Below are 21,172 nucleotides of genomic sequence, written 5' to 3'. Positions count from 1 at the left end.
AAGCGGAAAAGGAAAAGCGAGAGTTGTGAATTTAGGGGGGAAGGGGCAGGAGAGAGGAGGGAAATCGGTCGGCTCAGAGGGGTGGAATGAAAGGGGAAGATGAGTGGAGTAGTGCAAAGTGTTTCGTGCTCGACGGACGAACGGATGTGGTTGAATAAATTTCTACTTCTTGCATTAATTGACTTTAATTATGACGAAAAGCGGAAGGTAGTTGAAAGAAAGATACCATATTTTGAGAGGTGGTGGGTGGGTGGTAATTCCACTTGGGAAAACTCATTCCAGAGCGGCTCTGCCGTCAGGCAACTGCTTTCTAATGTGATTTTCATTTTTTTTTTTCTTCAACTCATTTCGATTTCAATTGAAGGGCCAGAACGAAAGTGGATGGGAAATATGATAGTAAAAATACTCGTGATTAATTACATGACGATGATAGATAACTGTAAAATTCGTGATTAAATGTACACGAATAAAATAATCACATAAATGCAACCCCTCGAGTAAATTTACGTTGGTCCGTGTACTTCAGGGACTCCTCGCCCTCTACTTCCTGGAGAAGTGGATCTGGACTCTCTTAAAAAGTTTTCAACCCCGGTATAGAGCCACCGACGTCCTCTCGCGCCGAAAAACTTTTCCCTGTGATCATCTCAAAACCCCAAAAAGTAGGAAAAAATAAACAACTCCCGCACCCCTTGCGACCCGGACGATCCCGTCTCTCTTTTTATCCGTTTCTATTGCTTTTTTTTCCCGCCCTTCGTTTATTTCTATTTCTTCATTTTCCGCCTTTCTCGACCCCCCGAGGAGAGTTTGACAGGCGCTCGCTCGTCTCCTTGCAACCCCCGAGCCACTTTAACTCAGAAACTAATTAGTGTCGAGGCGTAAGAGTGTTTTTGCACCTCGTTGAGAATGAGTCGCACTGTGGGGTAGTTTTTTTTTCTTTTAGTTTTTTTTTAGCACCTCGTGTCTTTTCCACTTTAGTTATCCACTTTGGGGGGAGGGTTACAGCGGCTGCGAAAGGAAATTTGGGAATGTAATTAGAGAAGGGCGGTCTTATTAGGTTATTTGCGAGATTCTGTTGAATTTCCAAATAGTCGACTAACAATATGAAATGCTAGGATTTATGTGACTCTCGTGGAGGGTCACATATGATAGGCCATCTTGCGTTAAGGTCAAATGGGCAGATCTTTGTTTTACTACTGACTTGCGACCCTTGTGGATTTTGTATGAAAGTCAAACGAGAATTAAACGTCAAGGGAAGAGGATCCTGTGTTACCCCCACGTGAGGTTAAACGTAAAGATCAAAATTTTAATATTGACCTTTGATCCTTCTGAAGTTCGGGGAAAGGTTAAAATTATTAATTCCTTTGTGGTGTTTATGATTCCCCGAGGATATTCGGATCATCACATAGTCCGTCACTTTCAATTAAATACATGCAGTACCTTGCATTTATGATAATCCTAGTTGATGAGAAAATCGAAATCAATGGCACTCAGACATTCAATGACATCAATCTCACTTGAATAGCCCGTCAATTTATCAATTCCTGATTAATTAATGCCTTCCCAAGCGTTATTTCTATGATGTCTTGGGCCTTTAATTTTAATTGCATCATCTTATCAATGATTATTGCCCGGATTCAAGACAAATGCTGCATAGAATATACTATTCTCCATAAAATATACTTGAACTCTCGATAATGGGGTGTCCATTATCAGAATTAACTCATGAGATAAAACTGTCCATCACCCATCAGATATTAATGTTCTGGCTTGTAAAATATTTATACTTAAAAGCCACCGCCAATATTTTTCCGATCAGCCTGTACGTGATAAGATTTTCACTCACATCGGAGTAAAATAGGTATTGATATTCTCGAAGCTTCTGAATTATTTCTGCGATTGTCCGGAGACACGTAACCAACTCGCGTACACAGACAGCGGTTTGTTGGTAACTGCAGCTGATAGGGGTGGTGGGTGGTGAACAACAACGCCTCGGTATTCAGACACTGGGGTCTGGTGCTCGTAAATAATAAAGTTGCGGAACATTTTGGAATAGTCTCTTGAGCTTATCCTAGCCAGATTATTTTAGGCTTTCAGCCTGTCTGGTTATTTTCAGTTCATCTTCACATTGTCAGCAGTCACAATTATAGCTGGGAAACAAAAGTTTGAGAACAATTATCGAACAAGTCACGTAATCGTACTTTCCACACTCGCAGAGGGGAGGAAAAAGGGCGAGACGAATTGTGAATTTTCCACCGGTGATCCGGAAAAATTTACTGAACGTGACGATAATTTGTTCTCGTAGTGTAATATTTATCCTGCATTCCAACGAATTTAATATCATATTCTCCGCACGTGTGTTCGTTACCCAGACCTTCAGTCAACAAGAAAATGATACCTCAGGAGTATGGGACATTTTATTGTACGGAAGAACGAATCGTAAAATGTTAGAGAGGGCAATGAAGAAGTTGATAGGCGGCGAGGGATGCGACGGGTGATTTGTCAAAAGAGTATTATGTATTATACACCGATTACAGGCGTCGCTGTAAAAATAAAAAAACCTTCTAGTCCGCGCTGATATTTCTGGTCTATTGAACATCTTTTAGAAATCTTCAGAATTATGGAACGATTTTCCGCAAAGAATTATTTCAATGGGATAAACCGTTTTCAGAAAAAATCGTCACACAAAACATAAATACTTGGTGACAATATTCACGATTAATAAAAACCCCTATGAAAAAATCCCCCCGTCATATTCAATTTCCATCGTGAGTGTTCAATAACTGGTAATGGAAACATATTCATCCCACTCCGAGTAACAATATATAAATTGAAATTGGAAACTCAATATCCTTGTTCGCTTGTAAAAAAAAAATCATGAATGTAATATCAGCTGAATGACGGAATTGTGCAGTCACATCGACGATAATTCTTTCCCATTAAAAATTATCTCAGATTCACAATTCATTAATCCCCGATAATGGAGATAGAGCTCATAAACTCGGATCCCTCCGGCTCGGAAAGTCTTTCATTTGCGGATCAATGAGAGAGATGGGAGTGCACGTCGAGCAATGAAATATACTCAGTAAATCGAAAACGAAAGATATTCTTTTTAATTTCATTCTCAACTGTGGAACGATTTACTGACATCTATACGATTGAGATTGATTATGGTGAATAGACAATAGGGGGGAGAGGGGGATGAATAATTCAATGTCCATTGATTTTGTACATTAATGGACTTTATTTGTAGTCGAAGCGCTTCCTATATCGAAGGTGTGTCCATAGAAAACTCCAGTTTATTGATTATTCAGTTGGATTTATTCAGCGACAAAGGCTGTTTTTTATTTGATTAAGTCTTATTTCTGTTCACCCGAGAACAAGTAGTTGAAAAAGAGTCATCCACCCCAGAAATGAGATAAAAACCGTATAATTTCTGTACTGCAGTCGAAGGGAAATGAAAAATTCAATTGATTAAGATTAACAGCCCTTTTCGATGACAGCCCACATTCTTCACGAGGGTATCCAAATAATAATAATGGGGGTTCAGGCAAATAGATGGACCGAAACGAAATGAAAAATGCAAATTCGAAATGGAAAATTCCCTACTCGGTATTACACATTCATATAAATATCTACACTGTGAATTCTGAAAACAGGAATACGAGATCATCCGCAGATTGTATTTTCAAATTTATATACATTGTTAACGTTGTCAGATTGAAGCTCTGATGGTGCTGTGAACCCTCATGTTTGATTTTATCATCTATACTTCTGTACCCATTCACTTTTCCAACGCTACGTTTCCAACATTTGTTACCGATTTCGAAATTGTTGAATGCCAGTGTGTGGTTGGTTGCTCAACACCGCAGAGTAATTCATGAACTATTCGAATCGAAATCGAAACTGTAAAGGGATGGAAAGTTGATAAATGTCGTGTTTTCCCTATCGTTAATTATTTCATCATTATTATCATTACTATCCCAGAATATGGGAAGAGGACAGTTGGATAATCATGGAGCAATCGACTAAGTAATTAAAAAATTAATTAGTGGAAAAACAACGAACTTCATCGTCCGAATCCGTTTGTTTTTGTTACTAACTGACTGAAATTCGTGATCAGTCGCAACTACAATTTTAACACGAACGTGATTACAACAATCAGCTGTCCCTCCCAAATCAGAGCCAGTCCAGGATGTTTAACCGAACAGGATGTGCGCAATGTCCCGAAAGGCCATCCGTCTCAGTACCACCTACGCGAGACACGACTATTTAAGCCTCCCTTCCCCCATGGATACGCCCCAGGGACGATTGTACCCATCGTTTACGCAATCGTCCATGTATTCCAATACCCCAACCATCGGATATGAGTTGGAAAGGGGCTATGAAATACTGGGAGAAACTGACTCGTTGCACTCCAATATAGAAACGGATGACCCCCTCCATGATTGTATATAACCGCATATGTGTCTCACCGAGTGTGCAGAGGACCACCAGGTCATATTGAACTGATAATGCGGCCATTCAGTGGCTACTAACCACCGGTTATACCACTCGTTCATAGTCAATTGTAACTCTGCTGATAGTAGTTGCTGGTGGATGAAAAAAATATGGTCCGTTAGTCGGCCAAAAATGAGGCAATTTCGCATCAACGAGTTGGGAAGTTCATACATTTCCCTTTTCTGATGAAAATGGAAAGAACATCCCGACCATTTCGCTTATTGTGCCAGGACCCCGGCCTCTGGACCTAAACTCGTTCTTCTGGAGGCATTTAGGGGATTATTAATTCCACAGCATCAGAAGTATTTCCAAATCCCAGTCAATCACCACTGAAACTGGATTTGACCTGTATAAACAGTTCGACAACCTCCCTTTATGAATTAATTATCCTGTCAACTGAATTTGGACTGGCAATGTCCACCCAGAATTGTACCCAATGCGATCAAGAGAGCGTTCAATGGGCGAGGGGAGGTCTCCCAGAATCGTATTTACAAGGTAGCTTGGGCTGGCAAGCAGGGACTGATACACAGTCGCATGAATAAATTATACAGTGCGTAACACGTATACCAGGATGAAATCCGCGTGGGAGTGTGCTCAGCTTCGTGACCGAGGTGATACCAAGCCGTTCATTTCACTGATAGTTGATAGGTTAATTAGACTAGGCCACTGAATCCCAGATAGTGCGGTCTACACTGAGGGCCAACTAATAGGATATTGGGGAAATCCTTTTCGATTTTTTTGTCCTCCGCAGCCCCAGGCTGGGGAGAATTCTCCGCTGCATTCAAACTCATTGAATAAAGCAAGTCTGATATCGATTTAGAAAAGGGGAAAAAAGATCAGCTCATTCTACTTTGCCAAACTGGACTCCAATGTACCTAGGTACACATGCACTATAGGTTATCGTGCCATAGGATCTACTGTAAATCGAAGGGACATTATCCCAGGATTCTTCAAGAATCCACGATCAGAAACTTGAAGGGGAGGGTTTGAATGGCTTAGGATAATCGATTCAGCGTCACGACTGCGGTGAAACGTTGTCTCAGGAGATCAAAGGAAAACAGAATCACCGGTGGTGAATTCTTCCAGGATTTATCGATTGAATTACATCCTGATTTTCAAACTCTTAAGCCCCTGATAAACTCTACACAATGATCCAATAATTCGTTACGCAAGTAGACCGAATGAGCTTGCGATGCAACGAAAAATCAGGGAGGAAGGGGGAATGAGATTGAGAGATAGCGGTACCAGATAGCCAGAGCACGTAACATCATCGTGTTATCCTCCCTGGACTATCGAAGAATCGATATCAGAGGGGCTCAGCACGAAATGACATTAGAGAAAACTTCGTTAACCGGCATCGTTGAGATAACGATTGTATCATCGTTTTACTCTATTTTCAACTTTTGATGGTACGTTTCATTCTCAAATAGGAAAAATTTATATCCACCCATGAATGCTTTTGATCTCTGATAACTTTTTGGATTTGGCCCGTTACATACGTCTTCCTCATACCCTTCGCATTGTACCCCAACCGTACCCTTCCGCTCAACTTCCCGATCACCCGAACTTCTCATTGTTCTCAAATTTTTCGACTCCTGTCCAGCGCAATCATAATGTTTGTGGGCCCGTTAACTCCTTTCATCACGCGTTATACAACACATTCTGCCCTCTTCCATGACGATGAACTAATCTCGAGACGCTAAAACAACTATAGCGATTGCGAAGGGTGGAGCAAACAGCGGAGAACAGACAATGTAAATTCTAAAACTAAAGTGAGTAAGCGAGAAAGACGAAACCCAACACCCGGGTCGGGGACATTTCACCTACACCACAACCCACTAAATTTCCCGTTCAATTTCGATGTACACGATTCAGGGGTTGTGTTCGTTGAGTGAGAGAGAGGGAGAATTGGGTACGTTGCACAAACTATCGTCTACGTTTGCCATTGCCATGGATGGATTTACACTGTCCAACGAGTCGCAACCTGATCGACGATATCGTCTGAATATCGAATACTTGAATCAATTTCCTATCCAAACATAACCTAATTTGTGTAATTCCATCGACGATCGTTTTGCCAATGAGTCGAGAGTTAGTGCTGCGGATTCAGTGTCTTGAGATTGATAATTAGTTTGATTGATTAATTACCTCGGGATAGTTAATCGTGGAGTGGATTTTTGGATGTCTTTTAATCCTCGTGTGGGCATTCGCAATCCTGACGTTTAACACCGCTGGCTCGGTTGCTTCCCATTGTTGCCCCATATTCAGTTGGATCTTATCGCTGTAATGTAGTGCCGCGTTGCCTGTCGGCCTATCCCCTTTGGTCTTTTACAAAGTATCGGGCATAAATTTACCAGCGGCTATTGAACATAGTTGAACAGCCCACCACCACTTCGGGGGGGGGAGCTGAATCCAATGCCATTGGCAACAACAACTCTCCCCCTGTAGAGGCCATGACATAACACAACAAACCTTAATTCAAGCATGTAATACATTTTCAGGCGGTTTTCGTCAGAGGTTTACCACTGGTATACGCGTAACGATACAAACTACGTTAGGTATGGTCATGAAATAGGTAAAGCCATTAATGTGGTCTCAACGACGTAAATCATAGATTTAACGAGGAATCAATGTGATTTAGGGGTGTAGATCCGGCCGAGATAGATACAAGCGCCGACGGCCATATCCCCCTTTTATCGTATAGTCAACCTCGCATAGAGGGGTTAACATCCGGTTTTCGTCAACATTGGTGAATGAAATGCTGGTAATCGAGTCTATCCATGAGGGGTACAAAATGGTTTGGGGTAATGTCACGGAGACTTATGAAATATGATGAATTTGGTTTCCAGATTAATCAGTTTAGCGTAGGATTTTTGGAAAGCGGAACATTTGTGAGTCATCACGAAAAGCAATGGGGCTATTTAATTGTGATAAGCTTGAACAGTTGCGTGAATGAGGTATGTTGATAAGCCCAAATAAAACATCGTGTTGACTCAGCAGTTGACATCAACATCTCGTTGGCGTTCCCGCGCAAAATGTTGGGGAATGGCGTCCGCTTGGAGTCGGTACATATCTCGAGGTACTTGGAGGCTGAATTTTTGTTGGATCTCTGCGTCAACTCGGGTTTCCGAGCCAAACTCTCATCATATTTCGCAGCAAATATTTGGCCAATTTGACTTTCAAACGGTCTTTGATGATGGCGATGGATTCCAACGTCTTCGTTGATTAGGTTCATCTGAAAATGTTGAACTATCGGATTAGCCAATGGACTTTGAAGGACTGAACAAGATGCATCCACTCTTGACAGTGATGTCCACAAAGTTCAGTATCCAATTCTCGTCTGTGTAGTCTCATTAACAGTTTGGGTATTGTAACAAAGTTACATCGAACCCCGCGTCTTTTACCGAGCGAGTAGACTCTGATTTCTCCTAAAGTGCGTGAACAAAATTTAATCTCAACTTCAAGATACTTGGGCCTTTGTTAAATTAAATCTAATGGCTCCTGGTGCTTTTCAGTCTTCAACAGACAACAGCCAGTCTCAGGGATTAAGTTTGTGTTGGAAAGGATGGAGTGAAATGTAGTTATTTAAAAAGTTCACAGTTACAGTGAAATAGAGGGCGGCCATAACTGAATGATGGTAGGAATTTGTTCGCCAATAAAAATTCATTCTATCACCCGTTTGCCATATTTTATTCAAACTTGTCCAGTACTTCTACCCGTAAAGTTGTAACTGGTTTTAGGTACGGGGCACCTTCAATGGAATATCCGTTGATTCGAATCCCGTCGTACTCACTGAACTTTTGGAGGAAGAAACTTCTCCATTCGCCCGAAGGGGGTTTCACTCTAGTACCGACCACCTAAAAAGTGGCATACGTATGACCTTACTTCGGAAAATTGTTACCCGGGGCTTTTGTAAGTGGTTAGCGGTTTACGGTTGCCTACAGTCCCCAACGAGTTACTGTCGGGCTTTGTTGGATATGAGGTGATTTGGCGAGAGGTTTCTCCTCCAATTTCAGAATGAACTATTTATTACTTTTAAATTACCAAATTCTCCAATTACTTCCCCTGAATTCAACCTCCCGATTGCCAAAAGCCCGAAAACTCCTTCGATAATTCTCGATTGATAATCTCCGAAAAAAAATTCATTCCCAATGTCCCCCACAAAAATTCCTGGTCATGTATTTTAAAATCGAAAATCGCGCTAGCAATCAGCTCACCTGTGGTACAACAGCATCAAAACTTTATCAAATTCCGTAGTTCCTTTGTTCCAATTACCGCCCGAGCGGCGTTTGAAAACAATTTTTGTTCCCACCCGTTCATTTTTTTTCCCACCCTGACGGACAAAAAATTCACGGAGGGTGGAAAAATAAAAATAGGTGAAATAGAATGAAAAAAAAATTATAAAACTTGACCAACGCTCTGCGGCAGTTGCATTCAAAGGGATGAGTGTGAATGCCCATGCAAATTTGTCCACATATGCAGTAACGCATATACAGACACACAAAGGTAGTTCGTTGTACATAACCTCGGCCCTGTGGACCATTCACACTCGGCTATGTACAGGTGAATGCGTGTATGGGGAGAATATCATCGGCTATATCGCACTGGCCTGCGGGGGAAAAATCAATATTGTCGAAGGGTTGCCGGCAGCGCCCTCCTCTGGACGAGTTTCCGCCCGAGACGAATCTCAGTTGCTACGAAAATCCGTGTACGCGCCAACTATCATCCGGGATTTTGGTGAAGATCAGGATCATCCGAAGGGGCATAATCTAGCGTTGGAGGGCGGTGGCGAAGACCGAGAGGGATAATAAAGGCAACTGTGAGTGACAATGGGACTGTGAATACTGGGGTGACATCTGTTTTGCGGCTGGTGGAGGGGGTCGAGGAATTTCGTGGGGTCGAGAGGTTAAGGTTAAGGCGCCGGTAGGGATGGGGGTGAAAAGGGCGCTCGTCATGTTCGGGCGATTGCCGCGACCTCGTGTCACGTGCTTCCGCATCCGATACTCGTTTTATTAAGGAGGTTTTTTGTATGCGCGGATCGGTGATGAATGGATTTTTGTCCTCGGTGGGATGAATAGAATGAATTGAATGTGATACACGGATGTGCAGGGCGAATTCGGTTTTTAGGCGTTTACCATCGTACGACGGGCAATGGAAAATGAATATTGAATTTTTTTCCGCTGCGATAATTTATTGAATGCCAGGGTCATTGGTGAATCTGTAGAATTTATTCCCCATCTCTCGCATCAAAAAACCATTGATTTTCTCCACCCGAATCAGTTCTTTAAACGTTTTCTTTTGTCTGTCGATTTATCATCGCTTCGTTATGAGAAAACCCGAGAAATTTCTTTTTATGTGGAATTTCATGAGCTATAAAAAATTGCCTTACGATGTTTTTCCTGAGACTACACGATATAGAAGATATTCAGTGGATTGTAAATGTGACAGCAATAACTTTCTTCAGAAATTATTTCTCCATAAATCATTTGTTTTTCACTCATTCTAGTGTAAATGATCTACAATCATCATATTTATACAATTCACACCTTAATCACATGGATGGATGAATTTTATTTAAAATCCGATATACCTCTAATTTATTCTCCCATAAATTTACGTTTTTACCCGAGGTCCATTTACCCAGCGAAACTCCCGCCCTCTTTCACCCCTTCCGCTTTTCTCTCGCAACTCCACTCCGTTCTACCGGACACTGGCCATATAATTTAACGATGTGCGACATGTGTGCACCATTTACTGGAGAAAAATGCATACTAAACATTTGATGAACGAGAATTTCTCGATTTACGGGAGAATCGTCATTTCCGATGTTTATTTGGAATTAATGCCGAAAATTATGTTCATTTGTTGAATTTCATTTCAACAATTGGATTCATCAGTTCGGAAAAGGGAAAAATATTCAGATTTTATATCATTATGAGCGCATTGTGTTGAATTTTATAGAGCAGATCGAACAGTACTCACGGAGAACGTGAATAATTCAGTAATTTTCCCCCTAATTGAATAAATAAATAAATTGGGATTAAATGTAAGCTTATAGATGCTTCCAACGTCACTCTCCGCCAACAGTTATTGCACGAAAAAAAGTCTGATCCATTTGGTTTTATAAATTGGATTATATTGAACGCTCAGACAACATACCACACCTGTAATTCGGGTAATAACAGGAGTATAAAATTAATACCCCTGTTTTAAATCTCATTCCTAAAGCGTCACACGGTTTTTCCAGATAATCCTATGATATTCGTGGAATCACAATATTTTTGCCTGGAAATTATGGATTTCAATTTCACGATGCGTCATACGATTTTATGGGTTTTATAATGAGAGCCAGTGGAGTTTATGCTCTACAAATAAACAAAATCATTCAAACATTGATACGATAGACAAACGAGAAATCCCCGCTGAACCAACTGATTGAAAACCAATCAAATTTCCATTTTTTCGTGGAAAATTATTCGAATTTATGAGAGGAATATTGCGAGTTCATTAACTGGAGCATATGAAATCGAGCTCCAAATTTATTCTTTGAATTAATACTTCCGATTAATCGGTGATAATTCTTGTTTGGAATGGGCATAAATAGTCCGGTGTGGGATATTGGAGAGAGAGAGAGAGAATGATAAGCTACTTTTTATTTAACCCTCCGCATTTTTATTCCCCATAATCATTGTTTAATTTATTTAAAATAAAACTCAAGTCGCTTATCTCAAGTCCTGCATCTATAATGAATCAAGAAGAAGAAGAAGAAGAATATTCAATTGGTATATCTGTATGATATTCAATATAAACAACAATTGATATTTCTCCCCAATTAATCAGAAAATTTCGATTATATGTGGGGGTGAAACAAGGGTGGAGTGAATGGCACGTTCACATTTTATGCATCCGCATGAATACGTGTCGGCGGTCCCGGAAAACCCCCCTAGGACACCAATACCCGTTGATTGAGGCTTCCAGCTCTCGTGCATGTGCACCAGGAGGTGCATACACAGGCGGGAGAGGCTGGTGGCTCTGGGAATAACCCATAAATAAACCACCCACCACCATAAGCTTCTTCTCTTGTAGACACGAAAAGCGTTTATGTTGTAACCCGCATACCCATGCGGAGCTTTCATACGTGCGTTCACATAGTGCATAGAGTTGTCTAGGTACACCAGCATTCTCTTGGGTCATCAAACCAGGGCATGTTCATCCCCTTTTATAAGAACTAGCATGATTCCTCCACGAAGAGAAGTATCCATGAAACATTACCAGAAATAATACGGATATGAATAATTTTTTTGACATATTTTTAGAGGAGCTTTTCTCTTAAAAATAAAAAAAAAACTGTTGCGTATTATTAACCCAATATTTTCGTCTGTATTTCTTTTCTTTCCTCTTCTTCTAACCCCATTCGACGTGAATTTGTTCGATTAATTCTCATTGCCTATAAATTCCCTTTGAAGCGTTAAAATTAAAATGGTTCCATTCGGAAGCAAAAATATTCCATAAAATGGAAACAAAAAAACCGGAAATGATTTCACTGCATTCACTACAATCCCAACGAATAAATCCTCAATCCAATAGTGCAATAATCCTTAAAAATATCGCGCAACTCTCAAATCTACTGGAACGAATGAAAAAGTAACAATGGAAGCCGAGCAATTGCAAATCACTGCGATGTACGAGCAAACAGGAGGATAATGCTGTTTAATAGGTCCGTTAAATTTCAGACCCCGCCAAACCTCAAGATCCCCCACTACTTCCCCACTCGCCAGGAAAAACGTTAATCGGCTTATCAATCGATTAAAAAACTCGGCCATTTTTAACTACCCCTCGGCCGTGCAACTCGGACTTATCTCGGGCACAACAGAATTCATTTAAACAATTTTCCCAAGTTATTTATAAGCCCGCTCGTGTAGCCCGCCGTTTGTATATTCCATCTTCGCGCGAAGTTTAATCGTTTTGTTTCACTTTGACTTGCAAAATTTTACAGCCGTTGCTGAGATCGTGAAATTCCATGATTTTATTCCAAGTGAATTTTCACTGACTCGGCGAACACTCCCCTGTATATAAACGACACCAGTACCGCATCCCTACTTGCGTTATAAGGGTGGGAGGAAGGGTAAAGGCCGCAATTTTATTTATCGGCTACTGAATTATTTGCTGAGTAACAGCCCTGACAGGCGCAAATTATATTTGACAGGCTAACCATTTTTCCTCGACTACAATTACTTCGTGTTTGTGTTTTTAAATTTTATATTTTTAATTAAGTGAAAAATACTTATACGCGTATCACTTCTAAGTGAATTCAAAGATCGCTATAAAAACGAACGATTTCAAAGCATCTATTCGGAAGTAAAAATGAATAAAACAGTTCACCATATTTTACTACCCCTCACGCGATATAATGAATGAGATTATGATATTCCCCTGTGCCAATTAAAATAATAAAAGCCATTGTGACCGTTGAAGAGTGCCTTATCAATCTAAAAAACCGGTGGAGTTAAAGCCAAATTACGCGAGTACAACTCCTCATAATGCGAACAACTCTCTCCCCCTCTGTTTCTCTCTCTCCCTCAGTACGTTTTAATCGTGCGATCGTATCGATTCACGGTACATAAGTGATGCAGAAAGAAATGGAGAAATAATGCCCCATCATTTTCTCCCCGAGTGGAACTTAAAAGGTAAAAAAACAAAAAAACGATGAGAAAAAAAATAATCGAGGAAATTAAGTGGAGAGGAGAAATTAGGAAAAATCACGCGAGGATCATTGCACAGAGAGGCATCAACTCTCGTTAAACACTTTCACGACTGACTGAGGTATAAATAATTTGAGCTAGTGCATTCCCTCTATTTTTCCCCATTTTTTGTCAGAACGCCGACTCAACACACGTATTATTTTTTATAATTGCTAAATGATTGTTAAATTACTTTTTTCACAATTGAATTAATTGCAGTGAAAAATGTGTCTCTCCCCAGAATCAGTATCAAATTGGATTACAATTTTTTAAACTAAATTTATTCGAGGAAGTCGATGCCTCGCATCTATTGTTCATCATCAAGATTGAGTTTTCACTGGTAAATAGAGACTCCTCGAACTGTCTATTGTCCTCGTATCCTTTTGAGCGCGGGATGTTGGTTGTTTCGAGTGCAGTTAAATGAGCATCACAAACGACAATCGAATTACGGTGTATTGAAACTTCCAGGAGAGACATTCAATCGGACCCTCGGTATTACGGGAAACCAGGAGGATACAATGACACAAGAGTACAGTAAGAAAGACGAAAGGGTAACGACCTCTTCAAGCTCTCAATTACGACAAAACTATGCTTTTCCAAGATTGATCAGAAATATACGGACGTAGGGATTTTTCGATTTTGTTCTCGTCCATTAAATATCTTAATAATTAATTAGGTAATTATCTTCATTAAATCAGTACCTGTTGTCTCCGTTTACATATTTTGCGTGCATCCTCTTCGGTAGAATGCAGTACTAATACCCCAATTTTTTCTGAATTAATTACTTCTCCATTTTCATAACTTACCCTCTCATCTCCTCCATCAGCAAGACACAGAAAATCATTCAAGCAACAAATGGCGTAATCAGCCCGAGGTGTGAGGCTGCATTATGAGGTGTGAAGGGAGACGCTGAGGGAAAATGGCAAAATGACGCGAACACGGAGATACCCACCCCGAGAATGAAAGGAGTCGGGGGCAATGGACTCTTGGGAAATACTGGGGTAGCGTACGCGTTGGCCAAGAATAATGCTGTGCTCGTTTGTACCGTCAGACAGTGATTCGTCTGGCGCTCGAGTCAGACACCTCGAGAAAAGTGGCCCCTTATGTGAATCGCGTTCCATTTTTCATTTACATGCGCCGTTCCAAATTTTCAACTGAAATTCCCGACAAGACATCGCTCGGTAAAAAATGTCTGGTTCCCGTATAACGTTCGGAAATTTTTGAAACAATCGTTTTAACAATTTAAAAAAAAATCCACCTCCAGACCGATTTTTCCCTCTCTCAACCAACTGACGAAATAATCGAATAATTATTCTGCACTGCTGCACCTCTCCCTCACCCAACTCGTCTGCCATTACCTCAAATTAACATCGGAAGTGAGATGCCATTTTGGTGAATGCTATTACCCAAAGTCGGTGTTCCTGATGCATCAAAGACCGCCGACAGCCAGCTATACAGAATCGGCTGATGCATCCGATTCCCAAGGCCTCCGGTTCTCCCTCCCTCCAGTTGTTCCTTTAATTAGCATAGATAATGAGAAAGTGGCATGAGGAATGGGGATGCATGGGAGTGTGAGTTTGGCCCTCTCACAAGAAGGGACGTGCACAATCCAGAACAATACGGTCGAGTCACCCCTCTCTCCCTTCCCCCTCTCACCAGGGGGAATTGAAGAGAGGAAGGGAGGAGTGGTTTGAGATAAGTGAAACGGGTTGTGATGTGGTCAGCCATGATAAGTACTTCGTGCCAGCGACGTCTCGTTGAGTATAACTAACCCTTTTGCCTCGAAGATAAGTCGTGCACTGGAGAACACGATGGTCAGGCTCACCGGGTGGCGGGGTGATAGTGAGGGGGAGAGGTGGGTGAGACGTAGAATACACGATGGTTTTCACTCAAAAGTTATTCCAACCGCTGTTGAACTTGCGAATGAAATCCTAAACTGCAGTTGTTACCGGTCTTCATTTCAGGAAGAAGGGCTGGCTGTGTCTTCCACCAACTTGTTGAGGTTAAGTGTTACTATTACGTCATTATATTCAGGACATCGAACTACTTGGGACGCTAGACTGAGGAAAAACCCCATTTGAGAGCTTAGATGGTCGTGTTGAAACTGTGTTACGATTATTGTCGCTGTAGGGATGAGGGTAAATCGATGGAGTTTAGTAATGAAGCTGGATTTTGGTGGGAAGAAGAGGGAGAGAAAGGGAGAGAGAGATAGAGAGAGAGAGAGAGTTTAGAAACAATTTCCAGCAGCAATTTATTTTTCTTGTACCGTTTACGGAGTAGACTGCTCTACTGGGTTGTAATAATTAAAGTGGAAGCAAATTAGCAATTAAGTAAAGTCATCATGGAGCGGAAGTTATTTCTACAATTTTTGCTATAAGAATATTGCTCATAAATAAACAAGTAACAATTCATATTTTTTATAAAGAATATTTATTACTGTAAAAATCGATTATTTTGTTTTTTTAAATTGCCGTTGTTCAACCGTTAAATTTTTGAAAATCGTGTTTTCATCAATTTTCGAACGTAAAAATTTAAAAACAATGCCCATAATTTTGGAGTTCAAAGGATTTACGAGGTAGATACCGTCAATTTCACCCTGGAAATTTGTTTCTGTATAACGACGATAGAAAAAGAGAGTTCGTAGGGAGGTGGAGGGTTACCTGAATATAGACGAACTCGACAAAGGGACTCGTTCTGCAGCCCGCATAAATTTCACCTCATCGCTCTGTCCCAGAGAGTGAATTTACACGATAGTCCATCAAAGAAAACTCTCTCCTACCCCCCCCCCTCTCCTCCTCCTCTGGCCCCCTCCGTACATCGCAAATTTTCCTACCCCTTCTCTCCTCCTTTTCCGTTATTGCGGATGACATAGAACCGGATTCGACTGATGAAAACAAAAACATTTCGAAAAACAAATTCTGTTGCATCTGTATGATGTACGAGGCGTCAAGAAAACGACGTGGCGTTGGACATTTTCTTGATGACCATGGACGTCCGCGTCCAAGGGCTGGAGGATGGAAGGCCGGGATTTTTTCCAATCTCGAATGAAAAGAGGTGATAGAACGACAATCCGGGGCGTGAGAGAGCGCCAAAGGCAATGGACTTTATTCAGTGCCTTCCGCACGGATACACCAAATACTCACCCCCTCCCTCGACGGTTTTTCCGGACGCGGTATCACTGATTCACCAGTGTACACTCGCTGAATTTTCAATGGAGGGAAGGGGACTTATCCATTGGCATAATCAGTTGTGAATTTTTTATCTCATCGTGCGATAAATACCATCGTATGATAAATATAAATAAATATTCCAGGACTATTTTTCAGGCGGTTTGTTGGTAGGGAATTTGTATGGAAGGCAACGAATAATTACGAATAGAATTAGGTTCCTTTAGCCCTTCATTAGTTTATGATTCGTGTAATTAATTATTAGGACGAAACTTGGGTGCCAATTTTGAGAAAATCGTGGCTGTCGATCGTGGACCGATTGATTGAATACAACTCAAGGTTGAGTTCTTCATGATGTTTCTCAGGAGCGCCGCTTCAACCTGTCAAGAATGTTCCACGGGCCGAGTGCCGTCCGAGTATCCCTACTTTCACCAGCCGACTTGGGCTGATTTTGAATAACTTTATTTACTCTCTTCTGGGGGATTGGGAATTGGGAACAAGTCGGTTTTGTCTCGGGACAATTTCGCAAGCACTTGAAGTTAACTGGATTCCTACAAATTACAGAATAGGGACAAACGATTAATAATTACCTAAAGCGGATACGAGACGTCAGTAGGTGCTTACAAATTATAAAAAAATATAAAACGATAGTTCATTACACAAGAATTATGAAAATGATTCTAGGAGATATTAGACAAGTATTTTATCTCTAGAATAAATACCCAGGAAAAAAGTCCCCCCTCGTTCAACCAAAGCTCTGGAAATAATTTCGCCAAAAATAATATTCCCTCCAAAAATCGCTCATTCGAGAACTTATGACTGGAATTTAATTATTTTGCATCATTGCTTTTTTTTCATTCTACGTAATTTTTAAATTTGTAAGCACTGACGTCACCTTCACCGCCTTATCTCAAAGGATGGGCCAAATCACTTGAAAAATGCGCTAATAGCGTCTGTGGTGCATTCCGACCACAGAAGATTGGCATTGTCCCCATCCGCTGCTGAGACGCTCATAATTGCGTGACTTTCTTTACACATTGGGTAGACAATATCATGAGTAGCATTCAATCTGTGAGAAGAAATTAATGTGGTGCATAATTCAACAGTAAGATGGACAGATAGATTTTGTAATTACAAATGTCCAAGTTCATGAGCGCCGGCTATGTAGTTATTTATCTTATTCTTGATTGTCGCAACTTGGAACATCCTACTGTGGCAAGGCCCCCTATATGCTGCACCTGAAATATTTCAATATTTCTTGGAGTGTTCATTTGAATAGTTACTAGAATTAATTTTTTTCTCTTCAAACAAAAGTAATCTTCGAAGAATATTCGGAAAGAAATTCCGAAGATCCTTTGAAGATCTACCAAATAAAAAATAGTGCTGACGAGATTGAAATTTTCTCCGTCTCCTTAAGTTCATTAGTCCTTATGAATTTGATATTTACCCACCCAATTCGCTGTCTCTCCAGGTCCCAAACTGAAATTCAAATGGAAAGCGTTCAATGCACTTATCCACCGCCATATTATTAGTAAAAAATAACTCACTTGTAGAAAGCGAACATGAAGTCAAATTTACGTGAATCAAAGATTTTTGATATTCGAGTAAAATGCGCTCCTTGTGCGGCAAGGGCTTTGTTACGATCTATAATTATCTTGTCAACTCCAGTCTTTGCATCGCGAATTTTAGCGTTTTCGATCCACGCTGTAGTGAAATTATTCTGAAAATAGTAAGACAAATCGGCAAATTAATGGACCATTTTGTTGCAGAATTACAACTGACGAAGCGTTAAAATTCACCTGAGGCACAATAAATCCCGCTATGTTAATTTTTACCGCAGGTTTATCGATTACTCTGAACAACATATCGACTGCGTTCCAGTAGGCCAGCATTTGAATTACCGCTTCGGTCCAACTAAAAAAGAAAATTTTATCGCGTAACTTCGAAATATCGATACGATACGATAATTCCAATTCTTTTCCTTCGATGATACGTTACGAAACACCAGAGATTTAATATCGATATGAGCCTAATTACCGCGGAATCGATAATGCGTATTTCGAGATTGAGAGGGCATCAACGACTTCATGATGCCCTCTCAATGAGACCAAGGCCATCTCCCCAAAAATATGAACAGACGTCTCATGACGTACCTCGTATCATCACACTCTCCCTTAACAATCGAAAATATTTACTTGCGTGACACAGCAACTTGAACCAAAAGTTGAGGATAAACAGAAGTATCCTCAAAAGTAGCCTCTGAGCCACGTGGAGAACTCTTCACTCTTGCAAATAAATCTTGTAAAGTTCGAATTTTAGCCGCAGACTTTTTTTTAATCGATCGCTGGTTGGTTCTGAATAGAGACGCTAATTTTTTCGGCTTCGGATCCTTTAATATATATTCCATCACTTTATTGCCGGGCGGCCCGTCCTTACGAACTTGAAATTTGTAATATCCAACGAACCCTTCCTGAAATTTGAAGGAATATGTTGATGTATCTGCATGATAATTATTCGAAAACATACAGATTCATCATACTCACAATTCTCTTCAGATCGTGAAACACGACTATCGCAGATCTTTTGCTATGATCTTGATAAAAGTCGAACTTTCCCAACTCCGTCAAATTTTTCTGTAGATTAAATTGTTTAAATAAACGAATAGTCAGAAAAAGTGACAGCAAAATTGCTGATGATGTTTGGGATAATGGGAATGATAATAATATTTCGCACCACAAATTTACGAAATCTATTGCATCTATCTCAGCAGAATCGTTCCAAAGTCTTCGAAACATAATATTATTTCAAATAATCTAATTAAACTGTATAAATGTTACGTGTTAATAAAATAAGTAGTAGTCTCATTTTTTCGAATTACCTCATAGAGTTTGTAGGAGACTTTCTTGTTACGCGGTGACCCGTTGGCGAACCACACAGGAGTATGAATATTTGCCAAGATTCCCTCGGATAGCTTTAGATTCAATTGATTCTCGGTATTATCATCGAATAGTATACAAAAGTTCCAGGAAGAGCTGCCAACGCGGGGAAGGGTTATTTGTGCGAGTCCGTAAGTCTCATCTGGAATTTTATTAAAAAGGCAGGTAACCCTTACTGAATATGTTTCCCTGGTGAATACTAATTTTCAAAGACCTTAAAAAATACCCTGACTCTCTATTGGATTATGGATAGGGATTTACTAAATAATATCAAACGATTTGGCTATAAACTTTAATTCTGTATTATCGCACGCAGAAGGTATATCTTTCTCCTATGATATCTCCAGAGGAACTAATCCTTAGTGACTAAAGTTTCCACACTCTGGACCCATTCAACAAAAGGCCCTTGTTCTCTCATTTCTTTCATTTCCTTCTCCTTTTCTGGTTATTAAAATTATTCTAAACATTCCGGCAATGTTCTTAGAAAAAATATAAAATACTGACATGGACTAGACAGATCGATAAACAGACGGTTAATTCTTGTCCAACATACAATGCACTGTCGATATTCTTTAATAACATCAGTAAATTTGAAAAAATTGATGTCTCAAAATCCTTTTGAGTCGCCAAAACCCATTTTGGTGGCGATGATCAAGAATACCCTGCACTCACCTCTGAAAACGTTGAAATCAATCGTAGATGAACACTTTGGTTTCTTAGCACAGTGATCGAGATGAAAGAAGGAACAAAACAGAACAAAAATGATTTTCTTCATTTCAAACGCGACGATAGATACTTCCTAATCAAAATATTCGATCCTCAGAAAATATTGGAGTTTATATGCTGAATATCATTTCAATTATCTAGAATTATCACTATAAATGCACAAGTTCCTTATTCACGGCAGCCTTGAAATTCATATGATAAGAACTCATACGCCATTTTTTTTAACGATCCAAATATTCTCTGTACGACAATCATTTCCGCTATCGCAGCACACCAGCAACTTTAAGTGAATATCATACCGTATAAAACTAATCTTCGGAATAACATTCAGAAATATTTTTAAAAAATCTAAAAATTATTTTTAAAAATGGTGACGCAAAAAAATCTGTAGAACGCAATTTTTTAAAGAATATTTTCTGAAGAACATTTTTTATATGAAGATTTTCGGCGGAGAAAACACTTTCTATGCGACCAGATGATAATGTTGCAGTACTTTTACTACAACTTTAATGCATATTCCTGCGCACATGGCAACAAATAAATTCTCATGAAGGGCAAAAATCCTGATTCGTCAGGGTACGAAGCATACGAAGGGAGCTTTTAGAGCTACCCACCGCATTAAAGGATTAAAATCTCCGAAATAACGAGCTTAACAACCAAAACAGAATTGAGTACATGAATAACTCGGGTGAGAGCAGTGGTAACTGTTGTATTTTAGCGGACGTGTTCGATTCAGTGGGAATGGATAGAGATGAAGAAGGTGAATCGGAGGGATTTAACTCGAGCGCTGTGAGGTACCCTCGTCAAGGCCCTTCGTATGACTCCATGCACATCCATTACGCTGGCGTTATCGATAATTTTCAGACGAGTCTGATTGCTTCAAAGTTTATGTCTAATGAGGCTAATCTGGCACGCCCGCAGGCTAGTGCATGGCCAGGGTAACGAGGAGAATGATTTTCTGATAATCGTTCAGGGAATGTACGAATTCGAGTCAAAAATTGGGGATTTTTCGTAAGTTTATTTTTTCAGAACGACGAGCGCTCGCCCTCCGACGAAAATTCTCTTGTCCCAGGAGAAAATGGTGTACGTGTCAGTAAATTTTTCT

At 40.2% G+C, this 21,172-nt stretch overlaps 2 protein-coding genes across 20 annotated transcripts in view; one reads left to right on the top strand and one right to left on the bottom strand.

The window, feature by feature from the left end:
- Positions 1-21,172, top strand: part of LOC135168413 (agrin-like) — a 256,515-nt gene that overhangs the window by 205,198 nt on the left and 30,145 nt on the right. The window lies entirely within an intron of this gene.
- LOC135168420 (venom metalloproteinase 3-like) lies at positions 16,619-20,174 on the bottom strand. Of its 2 annotated transcripts, none has more exons than XM_064132590.1 (10): positions 20,014-20,174; positions 19,284-19,483; positions 18,949-19,038; positions 18,601-18,875; positions 18,205-18,319; positions 17,953-18,125; positions 17,853-17,884; positions 17,541-17,643; positions 17,337-17,474; positions 16,619-16,956 (listed from the first exon to the last, which is right to left on the bottom strand). In XM_064132590.1, exons 1-10 carry the CDS (start codon positions 20,114-20,116, stop codon positions 16,767-16,769), a joined length of 1,419 nt encoding a protein of 472 aa, XP_063988660.1. In that variant the 5' UTR covers positions 20,117-20,174; the 3' UTR covers positions 16,619-16,766. The 2 variants fall into 2 exon arrangements, with proteins under 2 accessions (XP_063988660.1, XP_063988661.1); XM_064132591.1 differs by having other exon boundaries at positions 16,817-16,956; positions 17,301-17,474.

This window comes from Diachasmimorpha longicaudata, chromosome 13 (genome assembly GCF_034640455.1).
Source record: "Diachasmimorpha longicaudata isolate KC_UGA_2023 chromosome 13, iyDiaLong2, whole genome shotgun sequence".
NCBI lineage: Eukaryota > Metazoa > Arthropoda > Insecta > Hymenoptera > Braconidae > Diachasmimorpha > Diachasmimorpha longicaudata.
Note: the sequence above shows the minus strand (reverse complement) of the source record. Positions and strands in the feature narration are given on the sequence as shown.